The sequence below is a fragment of the Channa argus genome, chromosome 16 (genome assembly GCF_033026475.1).
Source record: "Channa argus isolate prfri chromosome 16, Channa argus male v1.0, whole genome shotgun sequence".
In the NCBI taxonomy this organism is placed as follows: Eukaryota; Metazoa; Chordata; class Actinopteri; order Anabantiformes; family Channidae; genus Channa; species Channa argus.
Window position 1 is genome coordinate 8,101,578 of NC_090212.1, and position 20,038 is coordinate 8,121,615.

The window sequence follows — 20,038 nt, forward strand, 5'->3', positions numbered from 1 at the left end:
TTTCCTAGCAGATAGTTGAACAAAAACCTGAAACATTTGTCTTTCTTCTTCCTTATTCACAATATTGTTTTTATTAAAAACAGATTTTACAAAACATGACAATTAGGTGTCTGGCAGAACTTTTTTTGGAAAAAATATACCTAAATGTTTTGTTGTTATGGATTTCCAAATTTTGTTGCTGCCTGTCTCACCTTTTGTGTTGTTTTTGCCTGCTGTCACTCATTCTACCTCTTTCATCCCTGCCTATCTGCTTCGGTTCGCTCTCCTCCCACCTGTTTTACTCTTTTTACAGACTCTCCCAACTGTATTGCCCTCTCTGTCTCTGTGCAGTTCTGTTATCCTACCCAGACTGTTTTATCTCCCCCAGTCTTTCTTCCTCCCAATTTGCTTTTTGTTCTCCACTGTCTTCAGCACAGCCTTGTTATGTTTTTCTTCCTCAGATCCCACTTTAGAACATGTGAGGGAGATCAGGAGAAAATTGGCCTCCGAAAACCTGCAGTTAAAGGCTCCAGTACCCCGTTTGCTCTCCAGATCTTAGTGCAACATTCTGAAACACTCAGACCTACTTCCTCACTGTCTGAGAGACAAGTTGTTAGTACGTGTCTAGTTTCACTCTTTGTTGCATCAACCTTGGGTGAACTGCCACAGACACATGCTCCTGACAGCCTAAACCAGGGGCTAGTTAGCAGTAATGTCACTGATTGGTCTTTTCTTCTTTTTGTCTTTCTTTGACACATCTCTTCACTACATCACAAGCAATAATCCCTCTACATTTTCACCTCTCGTCCCGCATTTCCATTTCTCCCCTAACTCACACACACCCTCAGACACTAGTAGACACACTCCAGCTTCATTACACTGAGTAAAAAGGATGTCAAATGAACAGAGGGCCACTTCTGGTATCCAATGGCTGCAGAGCAGTGTCGTGATTAAATCTTCATAAGGTGTGGTGTGAGTTTCTCCTCCATCGTCCAAATGGAATCAGAAACAAATGTTCCACTTTTATGGGTTAATCATTTTTGTGATTGAAGGAAAATAAGCGTTGGCCTAGAGAGTTTGGGGAACATAAAAAAGCTAAAGCAGTGAAATATGACTTTTAAATTTTGACAAATTTACTAAATGACTTGTTCATTATCATTAACGTGTCCTCTGCTGTTGGAGTAACTGCTACTCTATTAAAAAATTGTTGCATGAACAATTGTCATTTGTTTATGCACTGTAGCCTAATTTCAAAAATAGATGCTGGTCAAACTGAAAATAAGGCTAGCCTGTCAGTTGTCAGTATGATGAATTGCAGTATAACAGGTCTGACATGTTAAGTTGAAATAACACAGATGATGTCAAGCCTGTCACTGTGGAGGATGTACAAGTTTATTTGGAAGCTAGGTGCAGTAGAGGTTTTTGGGGGGATTCTGGGGATCGATGTAGGGGGGAGTTTTTTTGGAAATGAGAAGAAAACAGAAAGTATTAAAAGGTATAAGCTTTTCTTGGCAACGGCTTCTGAGGACAGAATTGGCTTTTCAAATGACTTTCCAGCGCTGCCGGCGACACTCTACAAAAAGTTCCTGGAGCTATAGGAACGGGCTCTGTCGAAAAAATAAGCACTTAGTAGAAGAAGAGCAAAGCTGAGAAAAAAAGAGTCATAAATCAAAGGGAAATTGAAGGGAGAAAAATGTTGGAAAAGGGAAGAAGAGAGGAGAAGAGAGTGCTCCCAGGCAAATCCTCGCCAAATAATTCATTTCTGACCTCCTTAGTAAGTAAATTTGCTAAATAAATAAGAGCAGAGCTTGAATGTCAAGAATGGAGGATGCTGCCTGTGGCGCTTTGTCGCTCGTAGTCTTGGCATTGCTGCGGAGCGCTCTGCTTTCATTAGATGGGCAAAATAAATGGCTTCTCCTCCATCCATCCTGAGCTGTTTGATGTTTGGGAAGGTGGGGAGGGAGAAGGGAAGTGTAGCTTTTCTCTGGATTTAATATGTTAAAAGCTGTCCTTTTATTTTTTGTCTGGGGTTTATTCTGGTGTCCTCTGTGATCGTGTGTGTGTGTGTGTGTGTGGTTGAGTCAGGAGTTTGGAGGAGCTATGAGCCCAAGCTGCCCTGAGAACAGATTGGGTCCATATATAATTCATGGCCTCCAGCCGATCCACTCCATCCTTCCATCTAGCAGCCTCACTCTTTTTCTCTCTCTTTCTTCTACACACTCTTCCACACACACAATACAAAAAGATCGATAGGAAGAACCGCTCAGCCAACACACACTCCTGCAGTCCCAGCGCTTCTGCTGTCTCGTCCGGTTAGCAGCACTGGGAGGCATCAGCGTAGCCTGTCACCACGAATGAAGGACAAAGGCACTGCCACTTCTAGAAAGACATCGTCAGCTGGTTGGCTGGCACCTCGTAACCATGGCATCCCCTTGGCAACAGCGCCCACCCCATGCACGAACACAAGGACATGTTCAAAAACACACTGATATACACACAATCTGCCTATGGTGTGAAAATGGCCTTCTCTGATGCCCTTCACACATGTGGACTGAATAGCAAAAAGAGAGAGATAGTTCTGTGCGTATATGTATGCGTGTGTGTGCGTGTGTGTGTGTGTGTGTGTGTGAAATTCAGGAAAGGGGGAGAGCAAAGGTAGAGCATTTAGTTAAAATACATCATTTGAAAGTGACTCGAGTAAAATGAAATACATGCTTCTATTGGCGCAATTCAAAGCTTTTTATTTTAGCTGTGTGAGATGATGACAGCTTTTTAACCCTCATCAGGCAGGCTGAACAGGCTGAACAAAAGACTGAACACCAAAGCTGAATTATCATAGTTCTCCCTTCTAATATAGGGTCTAAACTCTTAACACTAACTTTTCTTATAAAACCCAGAAAATTCAGAGATAACAGTTTCGCTTCACAATTTCTCTCTTTTATCCCTCAGGCCACTCCTAGACAACTGATGGATACAGGGTTATGTGTTTTTTACTGACATTGAGAGTGATGGAGTGTGTGTGTGTCTGTGTGTGTGTCTGTGTGTACATGTATGTGTGTGTGTGTGTACATGTATGTGTGTTTGAACGTGTGTTCCCTCGACTCAGTTTCATGGAACAGCGATTACCTCCAGCTCTGAAAATACGCGTCCCCTCTGTCCACTAGAGACACATACACACACTGCTCAGGCTTCTTCTTGCCTTAATTTCTCTCCCTCCTTCTCTTCTTCCCTCCATCTCCTTTCCTTCTTTTCTCCTCTCCCTTTATTTTCATCTCCAACCCCACTCTCTTTCCCCTGCTTTTTCTCTCCTCCTTCCCTCACTCTTTCTTTCTGTGCGGCAACAGGATGCTTTTTTTCCTCGGCACAAAGGTGCCCGAGAGCAAGATGAATGCGCTGTGCCTGTTTTTTTTTCCCCGATAGCAGCACATGCATATATTAAGTGTGATTAAACGCTGTGCAGTGCCTCCATCAAGTGCTTTCTAATGGGCTTTTTTATGACATGAATTAGTCATAATGGGAGAGCGCCACAGTTGAAAACCTCCAACCACTGTTGTTGTTGTTGTTGTTGATTTGGATATTTCACCATTCACATGAGAGCTTGTGCTTATATTGCTTAAGGTGGGTGAGGGACGTTTTTACAGTATGGATAAATGAGCTTTGCAGGCTTTTGGCATCTCTAAACTTACTTATTCCTTTCCGGCTTATCAGCGCTCTCTTTGTGGGAGTTTGCATGCAGAAAACATCTTTACTTGTGTGAAAAGGTTCAAAGATCAAAAGGTAAATTTATTTCTGTGTCTTGACTCACACAGAGCTTTTTAGGGAACATGTAGGCAGCAAATGAAGGAGTCTATACTCCTCCCATTATACGGAAATGGGGCCAGATAAGCATAGATTTGGTGTGTGCTTGTTTTCCTTCCCATGGAGCTCCCCTGTGCACCTCGGCCCCCATAGAGGGATTACATATGTATCATCAGCCGTGCTGTATGACTAATTACATCTGTGAGATGAGATTACAGGGAGGTTTACCAAGCCAACCCCTCCTCTTAGGCTATGTGTATCGGGTCCAACACGAGGCATTACACTATGTGTCTGTGTGAGTGTGTGACATAGAGAAAGATACCCGTTTGGAGGTAATTGACTTACATGAATACATCCACATAAAACAGTGTTGTATTATTGGCCAAATACTTTAAAAAATGCTTTTTTTTCTTCTTTAGTTTCATCCTTTCTTACTTTACATTTACTCTTACGGCCACTTTCCCTCTGTTGTCTTCTTTTCCAACTTAGCTCAATCCTTCATTCTCAGACTTGCGCCTCTCTGTGTCTTCCCTTTGCATTTTTTTCTCTTAGTCTGTCTCCACCTTTCGCCCAGTCTTTTTCATGTGGTTGTCCAGGAGATAATCTTGAGTCAGCAGGAGATAGACTAAATTGTTCCCAACATGGTGTTCCCTTTCAGCTTCTATGTTGCTGGCTTTGGTCTGCCTGGTGGTCTGGCAGTGATAGATGCTGCCTTCAGTCGACGCATTCTCTTTTCCTCTCCCCCCCCTCTCTCTCTGTCCCTCTCTCTTTCTTTCTCTTTCTCTCGCTCTCATACACACGCGCACACACATACACACAGAGGGATAGCATTCAGCAGGTTGCAGATAAGCCCCTCTGATGTCACTTGCAACACCATGTGATGAGCCACCTGAGAGAGGCAGGGGGCTGAGGGAGGGAGATTAAGCAGGGTTGATTTCTGCCATCACCATGGCAACAAATAACATGATCCTCTCCAAAAGCACACCTTAATTAGTTAAATTATGACTTGAGGGAGGGGAAGGAGAAGGGGAAAGAGAGAGGAAGAGTGCGGGATGTGTAGAAGAGAAGAGCAGAGAAGGGAGGATAGAAAAGTTTTTCTTTTCTGATGCTACATGCTTATCTTCAATCTTTTGGAGCAGCTGTTTGTTTGATCGTGGATATGTTATGTTCTTTGCTTTTTATTGTGACTTTCAGATACACATGCTACTCGTTTTTTTACCACAACAATAAAGGCATACAGCAGTGACAGACTGCCGAATATAATCTCTATAAGATTTTATGACTTCTGTTCGTCTGCAGCTTGCACTGTTACCCACTTATCTCTCCACAGCCTGTCATTACATTGTAAGACTAAACTTAAATCATCGCTTCCAAATACACTTACATTTTTCTCCTCTTTCTGTCTTAGGCAGAGCAGCTATCAAGGTCCTGGCATCACCCAGGCAAGCACCATGGCCACTACTGTCCCCTACAGCCAGCCAACGGGCAACAGCAGCTCCTCCATGGGCAATGCACAAGGTCCGGCCTACAATATGCAACCTTCAGGTATTCAGTTAATGCCAACTAGCAGAGGTTACATTGTGGAAGAGGACATGGAAACAGGTGGTGACATACCGCAGGTACAAAAGTCAAAATTTACACGACCCAAAACAAGCTGTCAGACTCTATAGTCCGCCTATAACACATTTAAACAGATGCCTTATCTTGCTGTGGAAAACATACTATGGTATGTTAATATCAGAACACAGCCCTCCAGTTAATGTGAGACTCAACTCAAACTTAACCCATGGGTGTAACAGGACCAACTTGGAATAATTTCTGTTCAGAGACAGAGAGAAGAAGAAGAACACGGTAAAAGACTAAGAAATCTAGAGAGTTCTCTCCAGCACCATTTGCATTCTCAGTACTCTAAGTTTTCCCGTATAACTGGCCCTCCAGTGGGTAAAGATTAATGTGGTGCTTCTTTTTTTTTTCAGCCCCTCACTCCACTGCATTGTAGCTCAATGGGCTTCAGAGAGCACTGTGGCTCCCAAAATGAAAGGCAGCATTTATTCAAAACCAAATATCAGAATGCATGATATTTGGAAAACTTCAAAGGAATTAGAGCACCAAGGTTCCTGAAAGCTCATCTGGTTTGCCCCTGGGTACAGTAAAAAGCCATTAGTTTTCCCACCACACGGCAGCACACACGGGAAAAATAAAGAGGAGAGCCTTGTATCCAAGGACCTCTTATTTCTGTTAATAAGAAGTATGCAGCTGGCACCATGAAAAGTAGTCTTAAGAATCTTATCTCTTCTTTAATTAGTAACCTTATGAAGGTACAAAACTGTCTTTGAAAAAAGAACAAGTCAGCCAACATCCCTTGAATATTACCCTCCCCATTCTGTCACCACTTTGAATATGTGAGGACATGGATGATTTCTTCCAAACTGAGGATGCACGGCCAGCAAAGTTGAAAGAGCTCACTGGCCTGCTTTTACTGGAGTCTTATTTCATTCTCTTTCTGTGTCTACCCTAAGCAGAAGCCTTTTTACACATACTGTATTCTCTTTCACAATCTTTCCTTTGAGCGGAATGGCCAGAGAAGGTGATGAAGGGCCATGTGAATGCAATAAAACATAACATTCACCAATATTTAATATTAACTATGGAAAGATGGGACATCATATGAAGACATGAGAAACAGCAGCGAATTTCAGTATATTCAAAGGGCACTGTTTATTTCTGGGAATTGAAACGCATTGATTCACTTCCTACATTGTACTGTGCTGAATACATACTAAGGTTTTAGGAAAAAAAATATATATACAAACTTGTGCAGAGTTAAACATTGGTTTATTTAAGCCAATGTTCTGTCCACAGAACAAATCTTGGATATCTGTACAATATCTGCAAATACACATACTGTATATTTTTCAAATTAGAATTTTTTGTTTGTGAAATAATTTCTTAATAAAAATAAATAATTTCTTTCTTTTTGCAATTTTTTTAATTAATTATAAAACATTTTTGAAGGAGCCATAGGAATGTCCGGAGACAGCATGATTAGCTCAGATGGGAAACCGAAGACAGACATCAAGGACGACCTCAGCAATGAGCCTAACAAACCAAAGGTACTATGTTGACCTCTTTCCCTCTTCCTATCTTCCTCTGCAGTTTCCTCTCTCCCTCCTTATTTTGGGTTTTGCTTTGTTTTTTGATCTTGCTCCTCTAATGAAGCAATACAAATCTGATCAGCATATGCTGCCTCAGCGCATTGGGCTGATTCTTTGTTGTTTTCTCAGTATATTTAATGATTTGCTTAACATTTACTATTCCTAATGTTTTTCTCGCTTTGTTTTTGCCCCCAGCATTTTCTTCTTGCTGATGTTTTGGCAGCCGAGCTGCAAAAAAAGAGACAGTCACAGAGAAAACTAGAGGGCTCTGCATCTGCAGTACACATGTGTACAGTACATACACATATTCAAGCACATAAATACAGTGAATATGCATGCACATATAGAAAAAGACAAGAAGCCACGCACTGGCCTTTCCAGTGATTCACAAACACACACCATCCTTCTCTTAAACACCACTTTCTCTGCGCTTCCTCTCTGTACACACAAACACAAATGCACACTGGTCCCAATACACTATGCTGACTTTTCATTTTGCTCTGCACTTGAAGCTCGGCTTGGCTCAGCAACAACAGAACTCTGCTCTTTGCTCTTTTCTACCCCCTATTCTTGTTTTTGCTTAACAACCTCTCTCCCACAAACACACACACTGCCATCACATCCACTACACGTCTTTTCCCTCCAAATCCCTGTCTTTTCTTTTGCTGATTACGGTAGTAGGGCCTTTTGAATTATTTAAGACAGTCAGAGCAGCAAGAAAGACCCCCGGTGCTCCCAAAAGAGATGATCTGTCTGCAGAAAGGGAGAGACGAGAGGGAGAAAGAGAGAGGGAGAGTTAGAAAAAGAGACGGAGAGAGATAGATAAGGTTTTGCTGACATGAACATTCTGCACACAGACCAGAAGCAGTTGTCAAGCTGTTGTTTCCACTTTCTCAGTCTCTTTCACACACATACAAAGACACTCACATACACAATAACATGTACACTTACACTAAAGACTTTCACTAAAACTGAATTGGAAATTGTTTCCAGATTCATGCATACACACAATGTTTGTAGTAACTATGCACACTATTGCATACTCATCTGCATCCAATTTAATGTTATTATTTGGCTGACACACGTATGTATGTGAATTAAGATACCAAACCTGTGCTATGACTACTGCTATTGTAGTGGTAATTATATATGTAGTATTTACTCACATCTTTTTTCAAAGTGCTAACACACAAAAAAACTATCAATTGCTAAAACACTTTTCACCAAACCTTAAAAAATATTTACCTAGTTAGGCACAGTTTTCAGATCTGATTTAATCTTTTTGTTAAACTCTAAATAGATTCTCTCTGACAGAATAAATTTTGCACTGTGGTGAACTTTGATGCAAATAGCTAGGCCACAAAAATCAAACACAAGTACAATGTTGTCATTGTTACCATTTTTCTTAATCAGTAGAACACTAAACCAAAACTGTCAACTTCACTTGATTTTCATCATTACCGTCTTACATCAGTTATCTATAAAAGATGCTCCTATGTGTTGCCCGGATCATAGGCAAGGGGAAACATTCAGTTTGATCTTGATGGACACCTGTGGCCCAATTCAAAGGAGCAAATGCTATAAATGTAAATTCCCCAGTCTTTATTTTAATTTTGGGATATTTCCACCTATAAGGTTGAACTGGATTTATTTTTTATTTTTTTATTTTTACTTAAGTATTTAAAATTTGTAAATATTGAAAGAAGAGTTAAACCTCATGCAGTACAGTAAAATAGTTTCTGATTTCAGGTGAAACTTTTTTATTGAAGAAAAGTACAAATGTCGTGCTATTTTGAATGTCCAATATTAGATATGGAGAGGTGTATTTTGTTTTTGTATTTTGTTGTCCATTGTGCAGTGAATAATTGTAAGAATGTTAAAGTTTGACAACAAGTTGTATTGTTTGAGGGGAAAATTAGCTTTTGAAATACTTTGCAAGTGTCACTTTAGAGTGTGTGACTTTACAGATGTGTAAATGAGAAAAACTTTAAGTAAATGGGGTATGAGCCAGTTGAAATCCAAGTGGCATGTGTCAGTTGAATTGTGACTTCAGTAATGGAGAGGAACAACAGAGAAGGAAGAGGATTACATGTCAGAAGTGTTGGAAGAGGAGGAATAGGAGGATAAGGCAGATGAAGAGCAACAATCACAGATCATGGTTTGGTCTCATTCTCTGTAGCCTCCATAATCAGGACATTCAGAAAGTTATAATTGAAAGTTACAGTAAAAGTATACAGTAATATGTTTTTTACATTGTTTTACCAATGCACTAGAAAGGGGACAGGATAGAAATAATTAATTAAACTGTCAGTACAGTATTACATTATGTACGTGTACTGTAAAATCCCCTCTAATTGTAGAATTGAAAGATGCTAACATTAAGTTCTGTGACCTGACCCCTGCCAGAAACGTGATCCAGAGGCAGAATGAATGATTGACATTGTTTACTGTATATAGAAAGAATTGTCTTAATTGTTTCTGATTTTCTGGTACAACTATATAAGTAACCCTGGGTTTTTATTGATATAAAATATGCTAAATATATGAGTAAAGACTTTTTGTCCTGCTGTTCAAAAAGCACAGTGTTTTGCTCTTTTTTTTATTTATTTATTTTTTCAATGTAGTGTGTAATGACTCCTAAGTAGTGTTGATGCACTGGCTGTCTTTGTGTATCATTTGTAACTTTTACTTGTAAGTTGTAACTTTATTTGTTAAGTGCTTTAAAACAACTAGGTTGACCAAAGTGGCAGGGGTGTTTGGTTTTGAGCCAAGACAAAGACAAAATAGTTTTAAGTTGATTGTTTGATTTTGCAAAGTAAGCCAAAGGTTCTGAGAATGTAGCTGGAAGTTTGGGTTTCACGTTTTTGAGAAAAGGAGACAAGATTTCAAGAAATGAGTTTTATCCATACAGAAAAACTGTAGTACAAAATGACACATACACATTTTAGCAATGTGCTGTAAAGGGTTATCATAGTTCTCATGTATTTTCACAAATTTGAAGAATATCAGCAAAATCTGAAGTTATCTGCTGTTACTTTAAACTAGACGAAAGATTAAACTGCACCCTGTCTCCTCTGTGGGTCTGGCCACAGCACCTCATCGACATGGCGAGCAATGTTATCTCTGGCCAGACAGTGGGGTAGGTACCGAGTGGAATGACGTATCTAGCCCTGGCGTGCTCTTGCATCAATATCACCACAGGTGTCCTCCATTGTCTGGAGAAGGGGTATGTGTTGATGGGTTTGCCGATCATACACCTTCCAATGCTAAAAAGATTTTTTAATGGGATTGAGCTGTCCTGAGACATTGATAATGGCACACTCTCCTAGGATGTGCCTGTGCCTTATTTTGACAGGGTTAAAGCCAGCTTCATCAGTGTATAGGAACTCGTGGCAGTGACAGCTAGCTCCATTACTCTTTAAAACAGGCAAGACAAAATATTCTATTATAGTATGACATTATGAATAACATAAAGTAGTCAATGTTGTGTTGCATAGTACCCTGCAATACAGTACCAATGACAGAATACCATGGTGTACTTGGATGTATTTCTAGAAGAGTTGTTGCTCTCTGTCAGTGTTGCGCTACTGTCCCACTCTATACAGCTGCTCTGTCCTGTTTAGGAGACGGCTCAGTGTTGATAAGCTCACCGAATGGATGTTACTGAATGTTATATTGTCACTACTAATGATGTGCTGTTGCCGTTGTCATGGAACTATGCTGTTGTCTGCTCTGACCATATCTACGGTGTCCTCTTCCTTCTCTGGGGTGAACAGCAATCTTCTTCCTCCAGCAGTGGGTTGACTATTAGTTCTACAAAAATATGGTGTAAATTATTTTTCAGTATAAAATGACATGTTACTGCAAATTTTGATAACTATACTTGGCAGTATTAGACCAGTATATAAAAGGTAGTCCTGTGAGTTCAGGATCAGAGTATGAGGGAGACTCCATGCAGTTACTCGGATGTTTTCTTTGGACCTTTAGTGACTTCCTGAATGAGTCTCTGTTTTTTATGCTCTTACACTACTTTTGGAAGGTGAATACTTTTTCCAATAGGTCTAGTTGGTATTATATCCCTTTCTTTAATATATACAATTAGCATTTAAAATTAGTACTTTGTGGTTGTTCAGGTTTCCTTTGTTATATATTTTTTGTAATTGTTATATTTTGTTTGAAGAGCTAAAACAGTTTGGTATGAGATACACAAAAAATAGAAGAATTTAGGTGGGGGTCGAATTTGTTTTTACAGCATTGCATATTTCAGATAATTTTTTTTTTCTAAAACAGTAAGTTATTATATGTAGTATATAGTTATTAGAAGTATTGGAGTAAAAGGTGCAGTATTTCACTTTAGAAAATAGAACAAGTTCAACTTAAAATGGGAATACATTTGGGTTGCTTTCTGTTTACTTTGAGCTGTGACCTCACTGTGTGTATAGTAGTAGGACACGCCATTGTGTTACACTGAGGAGGTGGCAGAAATAACAGTGATAAATGCTTTTTTCCCAAAGAATACATATCCTGTGTTCTCTTCATCACTTTTTCCCTTCTTGCTAGCTACAGGATGGCTACAGCAACAATAACAGCAGCGGCTCCCAGCAGTGTGTGTCCCAGCCAGCCACTCCAGGCGGTGCACTGCCTGTCCCCTCCCCCCTCTCTCCCAGCCCGGCCAGCCTCTCCTCCTACCACGGTGATGACAGTGACAGTATCAGCAGCCCACCTTGGCCACTTAAAATCCCCTCCAGCCCTGTAAGTTCTGGACGCTCAAATAGCTGTCGATTGTGGTTTTTTGTATTACACACTAACTACAGGAATTACATTAATATTTAGACAAAGACCAAACCAAGCAACTTAATTGGATTTTCCTTTATGGACAATAAGCTCAGTACAAGCTCTTAGTTTGATTTATATATTTTTGACTGTGGGATTATTGTGTAATTTGCCTGATCAAAAGCTGGTACTTAAACCACAGAAGTCTTTGTAAAACCTGGACTGAAGTCAGATGCAGCTGTGTGGGATTAAACTTTATCCACCAATTTGAACTTGAGGGATATGAATGTGCTGCGAATGAACTTTGAAGTAAACACAGGATGCACACTGAACAAAATACTGTAAGGAGGTATTTATTTTTGTTTGGTCATTCAACCAAGATCCTACTTCAGAATGTGTAAATAAGGAATAAAACTTTAATGATTCCCATGGGGAAAGTGAGATGTTGTACAAAGAAGTAGCAAGAGGACATACCATAGAAAAATAAACTGTGCAATAGACTATATACTAAAAAATGCATAAAAAATACAACCTATAAATTATGCTCATTAGCACACGTACTCATTACTGTTCTTGTGTGTTCTGTATGTAATTTACCAAATATATTCTATCATTTAATATAATAAAAGATTGATGTTTATATAATGTGCACTGGATAATGTATAAATAGTAACTTTCTGAAGTTAATCTCGTTACAATCCTCCAGCCATTATCTTATTTTATTTCTCTATCCTTTGCCAGAAAACCAACCCTAATTCTTCCTCACTTAGTGGGGAGCGAGTCTCGCGGCTTTATGAACTGGGTGTGGAGCCTGAGAGGCGGAGCTGGGTGGAGCGATATCTGACCTTCATGGAAGAGAGGGGCACGCCTGTTGCACAGCTGCCCATTGTGGGGAAGAAGCCACTGGACTTGTGGAAACTGTACATGGCTGTTCGGGAGATTGGAGGCCTCGCCATGGTAATGCACAGGAAATATGCTTGATGTCATATCGTTATGATAATGTTAGAGATAGATTACCAATTTTGAAAAACAAATTCTCAACATAACATCAGGTCAAACACTAATCCTAGGCAATAAGACCTGGCTAACAGGTCGAGTTCCAGTCCGTCACAGAGATGTCTGACTTGATTGAGGTCAGGACCCAGTAAAGGACTCAAGCAGTTCTTCCACACCGAAATATGGAAAAAATAATCCATCCATCCATCCATTATTACCAAAAATTGTATTTTAGATTTATTCTATAGATCCAGCGTGTGATCAGTTTTGACCACATACTTTTGGCCCTATACTGTGGTACTTTTTGCTGTTAAAATTAAAACAGCAATGTGAAAACTGAACAACAACTATGTGGTTATACTAACTAGAAAACATTTTGTGCTCTGCAATGGTATTTATTTTTTGTATTAAATTTACACCAAGCAAGTTGTGTGACTGATCCTACTGGGAAACATTACTGGCGCGTAGAAAGGACATAGGCAAAAAGAATTTACTCTTTACTTTTAAATTTCATTGTGATCAGTGCCAGTCATTTAACGTCTTCATCTTTTATCGTTCTGCCAATCATTATCCACACAGGTAAACAAGAACAAGAAGTGGCGGGAACTATCCTCCACACTGAACGTCGGTACATCAAGCAGCTCTGCCAGCTCACTCAAGAAGCAGTACATCCAGTATCTCTTCGCCTATGAGTGTAAGATGGAGAGGGGAGAAGAACCGCCAGCAGACAGCTGCAGCAGCAGCAGCAGCATGACTGGAGGGGACAACAGGAAGCAGGTCAAGATCCAGCCGCCCTCACCTGGTAAGACCTGATAACAGATCGGTTCACTGTAATTTTTTCACAACTCTACTGTCCCATCTGTCAGCAGCGAAACAACAGGTGCTGCTGATCAAACTACAGGTGTCAGGAATTATCAAAGAAACAGTGATCTGTATTCATGGCAATGTGGCAAACATCACCACAGTAAAGACTCTGCAGCTGTATCCAAAGCCGTCCCAATGACTGTAGCTGTTGTACTAACACGTTAGAACTTGGAACAGGCAGAAATTTTACTCAAAGCACATGCTGATTCTAAGAAAAGATTCATTATTAGGTTGTGTAAATACTTTGGCATGAGTTACAGTTTTAAAGAAAATTATTTGACCAAAACAAACAGTTACAAATGACTTTGTGTCAATTTAGCAATCTGGTTAAGTGTAGCAAAGAAACCACAGGTCTAAACACAAATCTTTACCTTATCTTCACCCGCTATATACTGTATATTATACTGTCATTACTTTACATTAATTATTACATTCACTAGAATCATACAAATCATGCTAAAATATGATATAATATTACAACACAGCTAAAACAAAAAAAAACCTAGACAGATAAATGAACATTAACACTATTTTGATAACATGATTCTTAGTTTAATGAAGGTAAGCTACAAGACCATCACAACTTGTACCTCACCTTTGTTTGATTAAAGTGCACAGGAGGTTAAGTAATAATGTTTTTGTGCAGCACCTAAACACAAAGGGTGCTTTATGTTTGTGTATTTCACCTGTTCACACCATGTGTCTCCGTGTACAATTATGACGTGAGGATGAGGAGAAGCGGGAGAAAGAGTTTGAGCAATATAGAGCAGTGAGGTCACGTCTCTAATTTGCAGCGGAGATGAGAAAAGTGACCCTGGCTTTCAAATAGAACATCGGAGCACTTCACCTGCCTGAGACAGTGAAGATTGCTTTTCCTGGTGGGTGGAAAAGAGCGTCTGCCCTCATTTGCATACACACACAAGCAGACACCCAGCATGGGCGTGTGTGTTCTCTTACTGATGACAGATTACAGTTCATAAATTCGTCTATACATGACAGTAGGACCATGGTATAGATAATCACTGAAAAACAGACAAGCTGGCCTATTAGCTTGTTTACAACCCGTCTTAAAGTCTGACTGCACTGTTTCTGTGCTATTATGGACGAAATTACAAACCTCTAAAATTGTGAAAAAAACAACATGTGTTGGGGCTAAATCTTAAACTCTACCATATCTTCAACAGCTTAACAAATTGGCTTAGAAATTTACATGTTTCTCTTCATTAACAATGGACTCTGTTCATCTTGTGAATTTAGCTTTGGAAATTATTTTTTAACCTAACTTCACATGTGAGCTTGAACTCCAGTTTTAAAACTTTACCTGTTATTATAGCAGGATAAAACACATGATAAAACCTGTGATTAAAATGTGATAAACGAGTCCACAGACTTCACAACACAGACTAAATCTTATCCACTTCTGTTGTCTACCTCTGTCTTGATTTACTATCTATGCTTACCCACTCTAAAGTCCGACCTCTATAACAGCCTATATATAGACTGACAGCTTAATGATCTCACTGTGGGAGCTTGTCCAGCGGGCTGGTTTGGGTGGCGGTGGTGGGGGGATGTTTGCATATGTGTGTGTGGTGGGTTGTGGGGAGTGATTAATGAGAACTGGAATGTAGAATGCAAACAAACTTGACCTCGCCGTCACCTTTCATTCACAAAACTGGCTCAGATGACTTGTATTCACACACACCCTCCTGAACCACTTTGGATTATGTCACCCGCTGACAAATGCACAAGCTCTAAAGTGCACGCACATCAAAAGTCAGTCAAATGCCTCTTACACACACACACACACACATACACACACACTTTTCCATTATTTTCTTTATCTAATAAATGTACAACAGGGGGCACTTGAGTTCACACTCCCCCCGTCCATCTTTATACCCTGACCTGTGTCATATTACGTATCTGGCTGTCTGCCCTCCTGCTCTGGAGGACTGGCAGACCTTCTAACCTCAGCTAACCCCAGTATGGTTTGCACCTCTGCACATATGGATCTGTGTGTGTCCTCATGTTTGTCTGAAGCAGGGCTATCCCAGGAACCAAGGAATGTCTTATTCTCCCTGCCCCCTTCATTGCCCTCTTCCCTACCTCTCCTTATCATCACGGGATAACCATCTCTCCAGTCGCTCTGCCTTTTTTCTATTTCTCTCAGTCTCCTATGATGTAAAGGCAGGAGGTATCATTGAATAATTCAGAATTTGCATGAATTTTTAAAGAAAAAGTCTTTCCTTTTTTCCTGTGGAAACGTGCGGTGCAGGGAAAGGCCACTGAGGCTGTTATAGAGACAGCCTTCTTACACTAAATGCTCATTAGGATACTTTCATATTCTCTCTTTCTCTGTCTTTGACGTCTGTTAGCTGGATCGGTCCACATTTTCCATTAAACCTGCTTCTGGGAATTGGTATCCTTTGGTTTTATCTGACTAGGGGTTCTTTGTGTGGTGGGCTCCTGTAGCTCTACTTGCCTATAATTTTCTAGTCATCTGCACTGAGAAATTCAGAGAAATGTGGTGTAATAACAAGAAAGCGCACTAACCCAATTTAACCTCAGTTTGGAATCATGATTGTGAGGGGATGTATTTTTACTAGGACTAGCTTTCTCGAGCTCCTTGTGGAGATGTTTACTAAAGTATTAGCTTGCACATGAGTCTATTTTACCCTAAGGGTAGTTTTACTATATTTTCAGGTCTGTGCCCCCCTCAGCTCAGCCCTACACATAAGGTCCTCCTCAACTCAGTGCTTCACTTAAAGTAAAACCCAGCTACACCATTTTCAAAAAATTCCAAATATAGACTGTCCAAGTGGGCAATTTCCGCTGAGAATTCCTTCTCCCTGCTGTGTCGTCTCCTCCAGCCTCTTTAATATTTTCTTCTACCTCTGTTGGCCCCTATTTAGCAGCCCTTCTGTTCACATCTTCTCTGCTCTCATGTAGGCTGTTTGCTCAGGCTCAGTTCTCATGTGGAGCATCGCTGTTAGTGCTTTGGCCTAAAGTCTAGAGATATCTCCCTAACACAGCACCTTACTGCAATGAAAGAACACTATGGCTGCTTTAGCTCAAACCAGTTTCTGGATCATATCTGAAAACATGGGGGACCATGTCTGAATGTGTTACAGTTTTTATTGTTAAATTTGTGAATCATCTAGCTATTCGAAAATAAGGCTACTTTTGTCTGCCAGCAAATTCAGGTGGCTCCCTACAAGGTCCACAGACACCCCAGTCCTCCGGCAGCAGCTCCACAACAGAGGCAGCAGGGGAGCTGAAACCCCCTACACCCGCCACCACCCCTCTGGGACAGGTCACACCACTTCCCTCCAACAGGTACGAAATAGACTTACTCCACTAATACTGACTCTGCTGCTTTTACTACAATTGCTACTAATATTATTACTCATTGCATTTGTTACTGCATAAGTCATAAATATAAAAGGATTTGATTTCCTGATGATATGTGGTTTAAACCCACACCAAGTTGTGACCACTAACAATAACAATATTGTGTAGTGAAACAAAATTCAAGACTAAGACTATGTGCACAGTTTTACTCAGAGACTGTATACTGTCATTATCCACTTATCAGTAACAGTTTGTGAAGTGCATATCGTGAGACTGAAGAATTGTACTTTGTTTTTTGCTTTTTAGTCTAAAGGTTCAAGCCTTCTACTTTTCAAAATGTCCTTCATCTCTGCTGATATTTTGTTCATTACAAAACCACTACAGCTGTGTTTCAGGAAATAAGCATTTTAATGAAAGATTTTATTTGCAAAACCTGGTAGAGGAGACAAAGTACTTTGTTTGCTTTGTTTGAGATATTATGTATCTGCCCAATAAAAAAGAAAAAAGTAAAATAAAATTATTTTTCAATGCACTTGTAAAGGACTTTTTGGATTTCATCATTACTTTGTACTTTACTACATTTTAGAGAGTAGACTTTTAACTCTACTACTGCACTTTTCTCTGCACTATTTGGCAGCAGTTGTTACTATTTACTTTCAAGTGCAATATATTACAATTTTATTAGAAATGTATGCAAATACAAATATGTTATTAATTGAACTAACCAATAGTACATAAAATGGTTACATTTAGATTTATCTTGAACTTTAGGCATGCACAAAAGGTATTGCATAGGTGCCTAAAGTAATGAATAACATATAACATTGACAGAGCTCTTTTTTTCATTTCATATTCAAATGATTTATTTTATATTACAATAATGATTAAATAATCAAAATTTTATTTTAAAAATATAAGCATTGTTTTAAAAATAGAGCACCTTCACAGTACATTGTCATATCATACACCTCCACCTTCTCTCTTCCCTCTCTCTCTCCTGCCGTCCTTCATTGCCTTGTTCAGGAGCAGTGTGAGCATACAGGACCCCTTCTCGGAGGTGAATGACCCCGCCTTCCAGAAGCGAACTACTTCCCTTCCCCCCTCAGCTCCTTACCAGCAGGGCCTCAGCATGCCTGACATGATGATGAGGATGCAGTACGATGCCAAGGACCCCTTTGTCGGGATGAGGAAGAGTGAGTGAGGCGCATGCTGTGACACCTTTTCACCTAATGCCCTGACCTGTTTTTCTGATTTCACACAAGACATTGTGACTTTTGTGAATTAACCCTTGTATTGCAGAGGTGCAAAATAGAGAAATCCAGATGAAATCAAAATATTTTAACTTTATCTTTAACTGGTATATAAAGTCATATGGCTCTTTTATTAAATGATAATTGCATACCAAAGCCACTGTTCTTTCATTTCTCTTGTTGGTCTAATTCATTGTCTAGTAACCGTGTTTTTTCAGATCAGGACAGATGTGTGTGTGTTTTACTACCAGATCAATGAAAGGAGATGAGGAACTGTTTGTTACACACCCCTTTATCGAAAACACACCAGCTCATCTGATGTTCTTGTAGCTTAGCTTTTGTCTCATCTTAACTTTGTTCATCTTTTTCATACTCGTCTTTTGCAACCTTTCATCCCTTCCATCCTGCTGGGAAGCACCTGTTTTGACCAACTCTGTGGTTTAGGTTTTCAGAACAAACAGTAGTTTCAGAAAGGATAGCAACCCCTCTGAAGGCTGAAGAGAATGAAGTCTGAATAAATAATATGGTGGATGTTAGCTGCATAACAACAGTTACAGCCTCAGAACAATAGGCCTAATCATGCAAAGTCGTGAATATTCATAGAGGAATGCTGCCACCTGCTGGCTTAGGAAAAAACATGGTTCATACATTTTAACGTCTTGGTTTTTAAAATGTATGAACCATGGACAATTACAGCTTTGTTTATGTTGTTGATATTTTTAGTTGTATTCATCTTCATTGCCTTGTGATTCTTCAGTGGCAGGAGCTGATCCCTACATACCAGGCCAGATGTCCAGTGGTGGCATGCAGGACATGTATGGTCGACCCCCATCCGCCCTGACTATGAACCAAAGGTCACAGTACCCATACAGCTATGACAGGAGGTAGGCACATATTCTGTATTACCAGATGAGATTGGTGATCTAGTAATTGTTTTTAGCAATTTTTCTTACATGCACCCTAAGAGCTAAGAGGAGTTTTTTAATGTATCTACACATGTATAATGGACAACAAGGGCTGTATTAACATGCAGCACATACATTATGATTGGTAAAAATTGGAATGATTGGTTTGTGGTTCCAATAATTTTTTTTTCAGTTGTATGTGTCAGCATTAAGATATTTCTGGTGTTTGATACTCAGATCAGACCATGTGATGGGGATGGAGGGGAGCATGGGTCCACCTGGCAGTCAAAACAATCTGGGGCCTTCCACCAGTGAGGGCAGCATATACTCTCCCAGTAGATACCCTTCGCAGCAGAGGTCAGCACGTGTGTGTGTGTGTGTGTGTGTGTGTGTGTGTGTGTGTGTGTGTGTGTGTGTGTGTGTGTGTGTGTGTGTTTATAAAGTGAGTGATGTATTCTTCTTCTTCCTCTCTTATGTCAGACATGATTATGGTCAGCAGTATCCCGGTATGCCATACGGGATGCATCCATCTGGGATGTATCCACAGCAGCAGGTGAGAGATGGCTTTGGATTAACCGAGTACTATTTACTTCAAACTGCAAGTACTACAGTAGTTTTAAACTGTTGTCACTGTGACCTAAGAATGTCACATAATGTATCATGTAAAATACTGAGTAGTGTATTGAGTATTTTCTCCCAAAAACATTTTAGTACATATTAGTAGTATTAGTATATTAGTTCACTTTGATATTTCACTATTTGAATTCACTATTTACAATTTTAATTGTGACATTTAAAATGTAGACAGAAAAAAGAATGCAAATATTAATGCACATCATTTGAAACCTATTTGTAATTGTAAATACTATGAAGACAACATATTAAATGTTAAAATTGAGAAATTTGATGTTTCTGTATATATGTTATGTATATATGTGTATATGAATTTGACACCAACAACACATTT

General features: G+C 39.7%; 1 protein-coding gene across 13 annotated transcripts in view; it reads left to right on the forward strand.

Moving 5' to 3' along the window:
- The window catches only part of LOC137101202 (AT-rich interactive domain-containing protein 1B-like), a 162,476-nt gene that overhangs the window by 136,713 nt on the left and 5,725 nt on the right, over positions 1-20,038 (forward strand). For 9 of the 13 annotated variants that reach the window (XM_067479290.1, XM_067479294.1, XM_067479285.1 and 6 more), the window contains 10 exons: positions 5,186-5,322; positions 6,793-6,890; positions 11,493-11,684; positions 12,447-12,662; positions 13,281-13,503; positions 16,760-16,901; positions 17,940-18,109; positions 18,924-19,050; positions 19,309-19,428; positions 19,552-19,624. In XM_067479290.1, coding sequence (XP_067335391.1) covers positions 5,186-5,322; positions 6,793-6,890; positions 11,493-11,684; positions 12,447-12,662; positions 13,281-13,503; positions 16,760-16,901; positions 17,940-18,109; positions 18,924-19,050; positions 19,309-19,428; positions 19,552-19,624 — 1,498 coding nt within the window. The remainder of the gene's footprint in view (positions 1-5,185; positions 5,323-6,792; positions 6,891-11,492; positions 11,685-12,446; positions 12,663-13,280; positions 13,504-16,759; positions 16,902-17,939; positions 18,110-18,923; positions 19,051-19,308; positions 19,429-19,551; positions 19,625-20,038) is intronic. The other 4 variants (XM_067479287.1, XM_067479293.1, XM_067479288.1 and 1 more) reach the window with 3 other exon arrangements.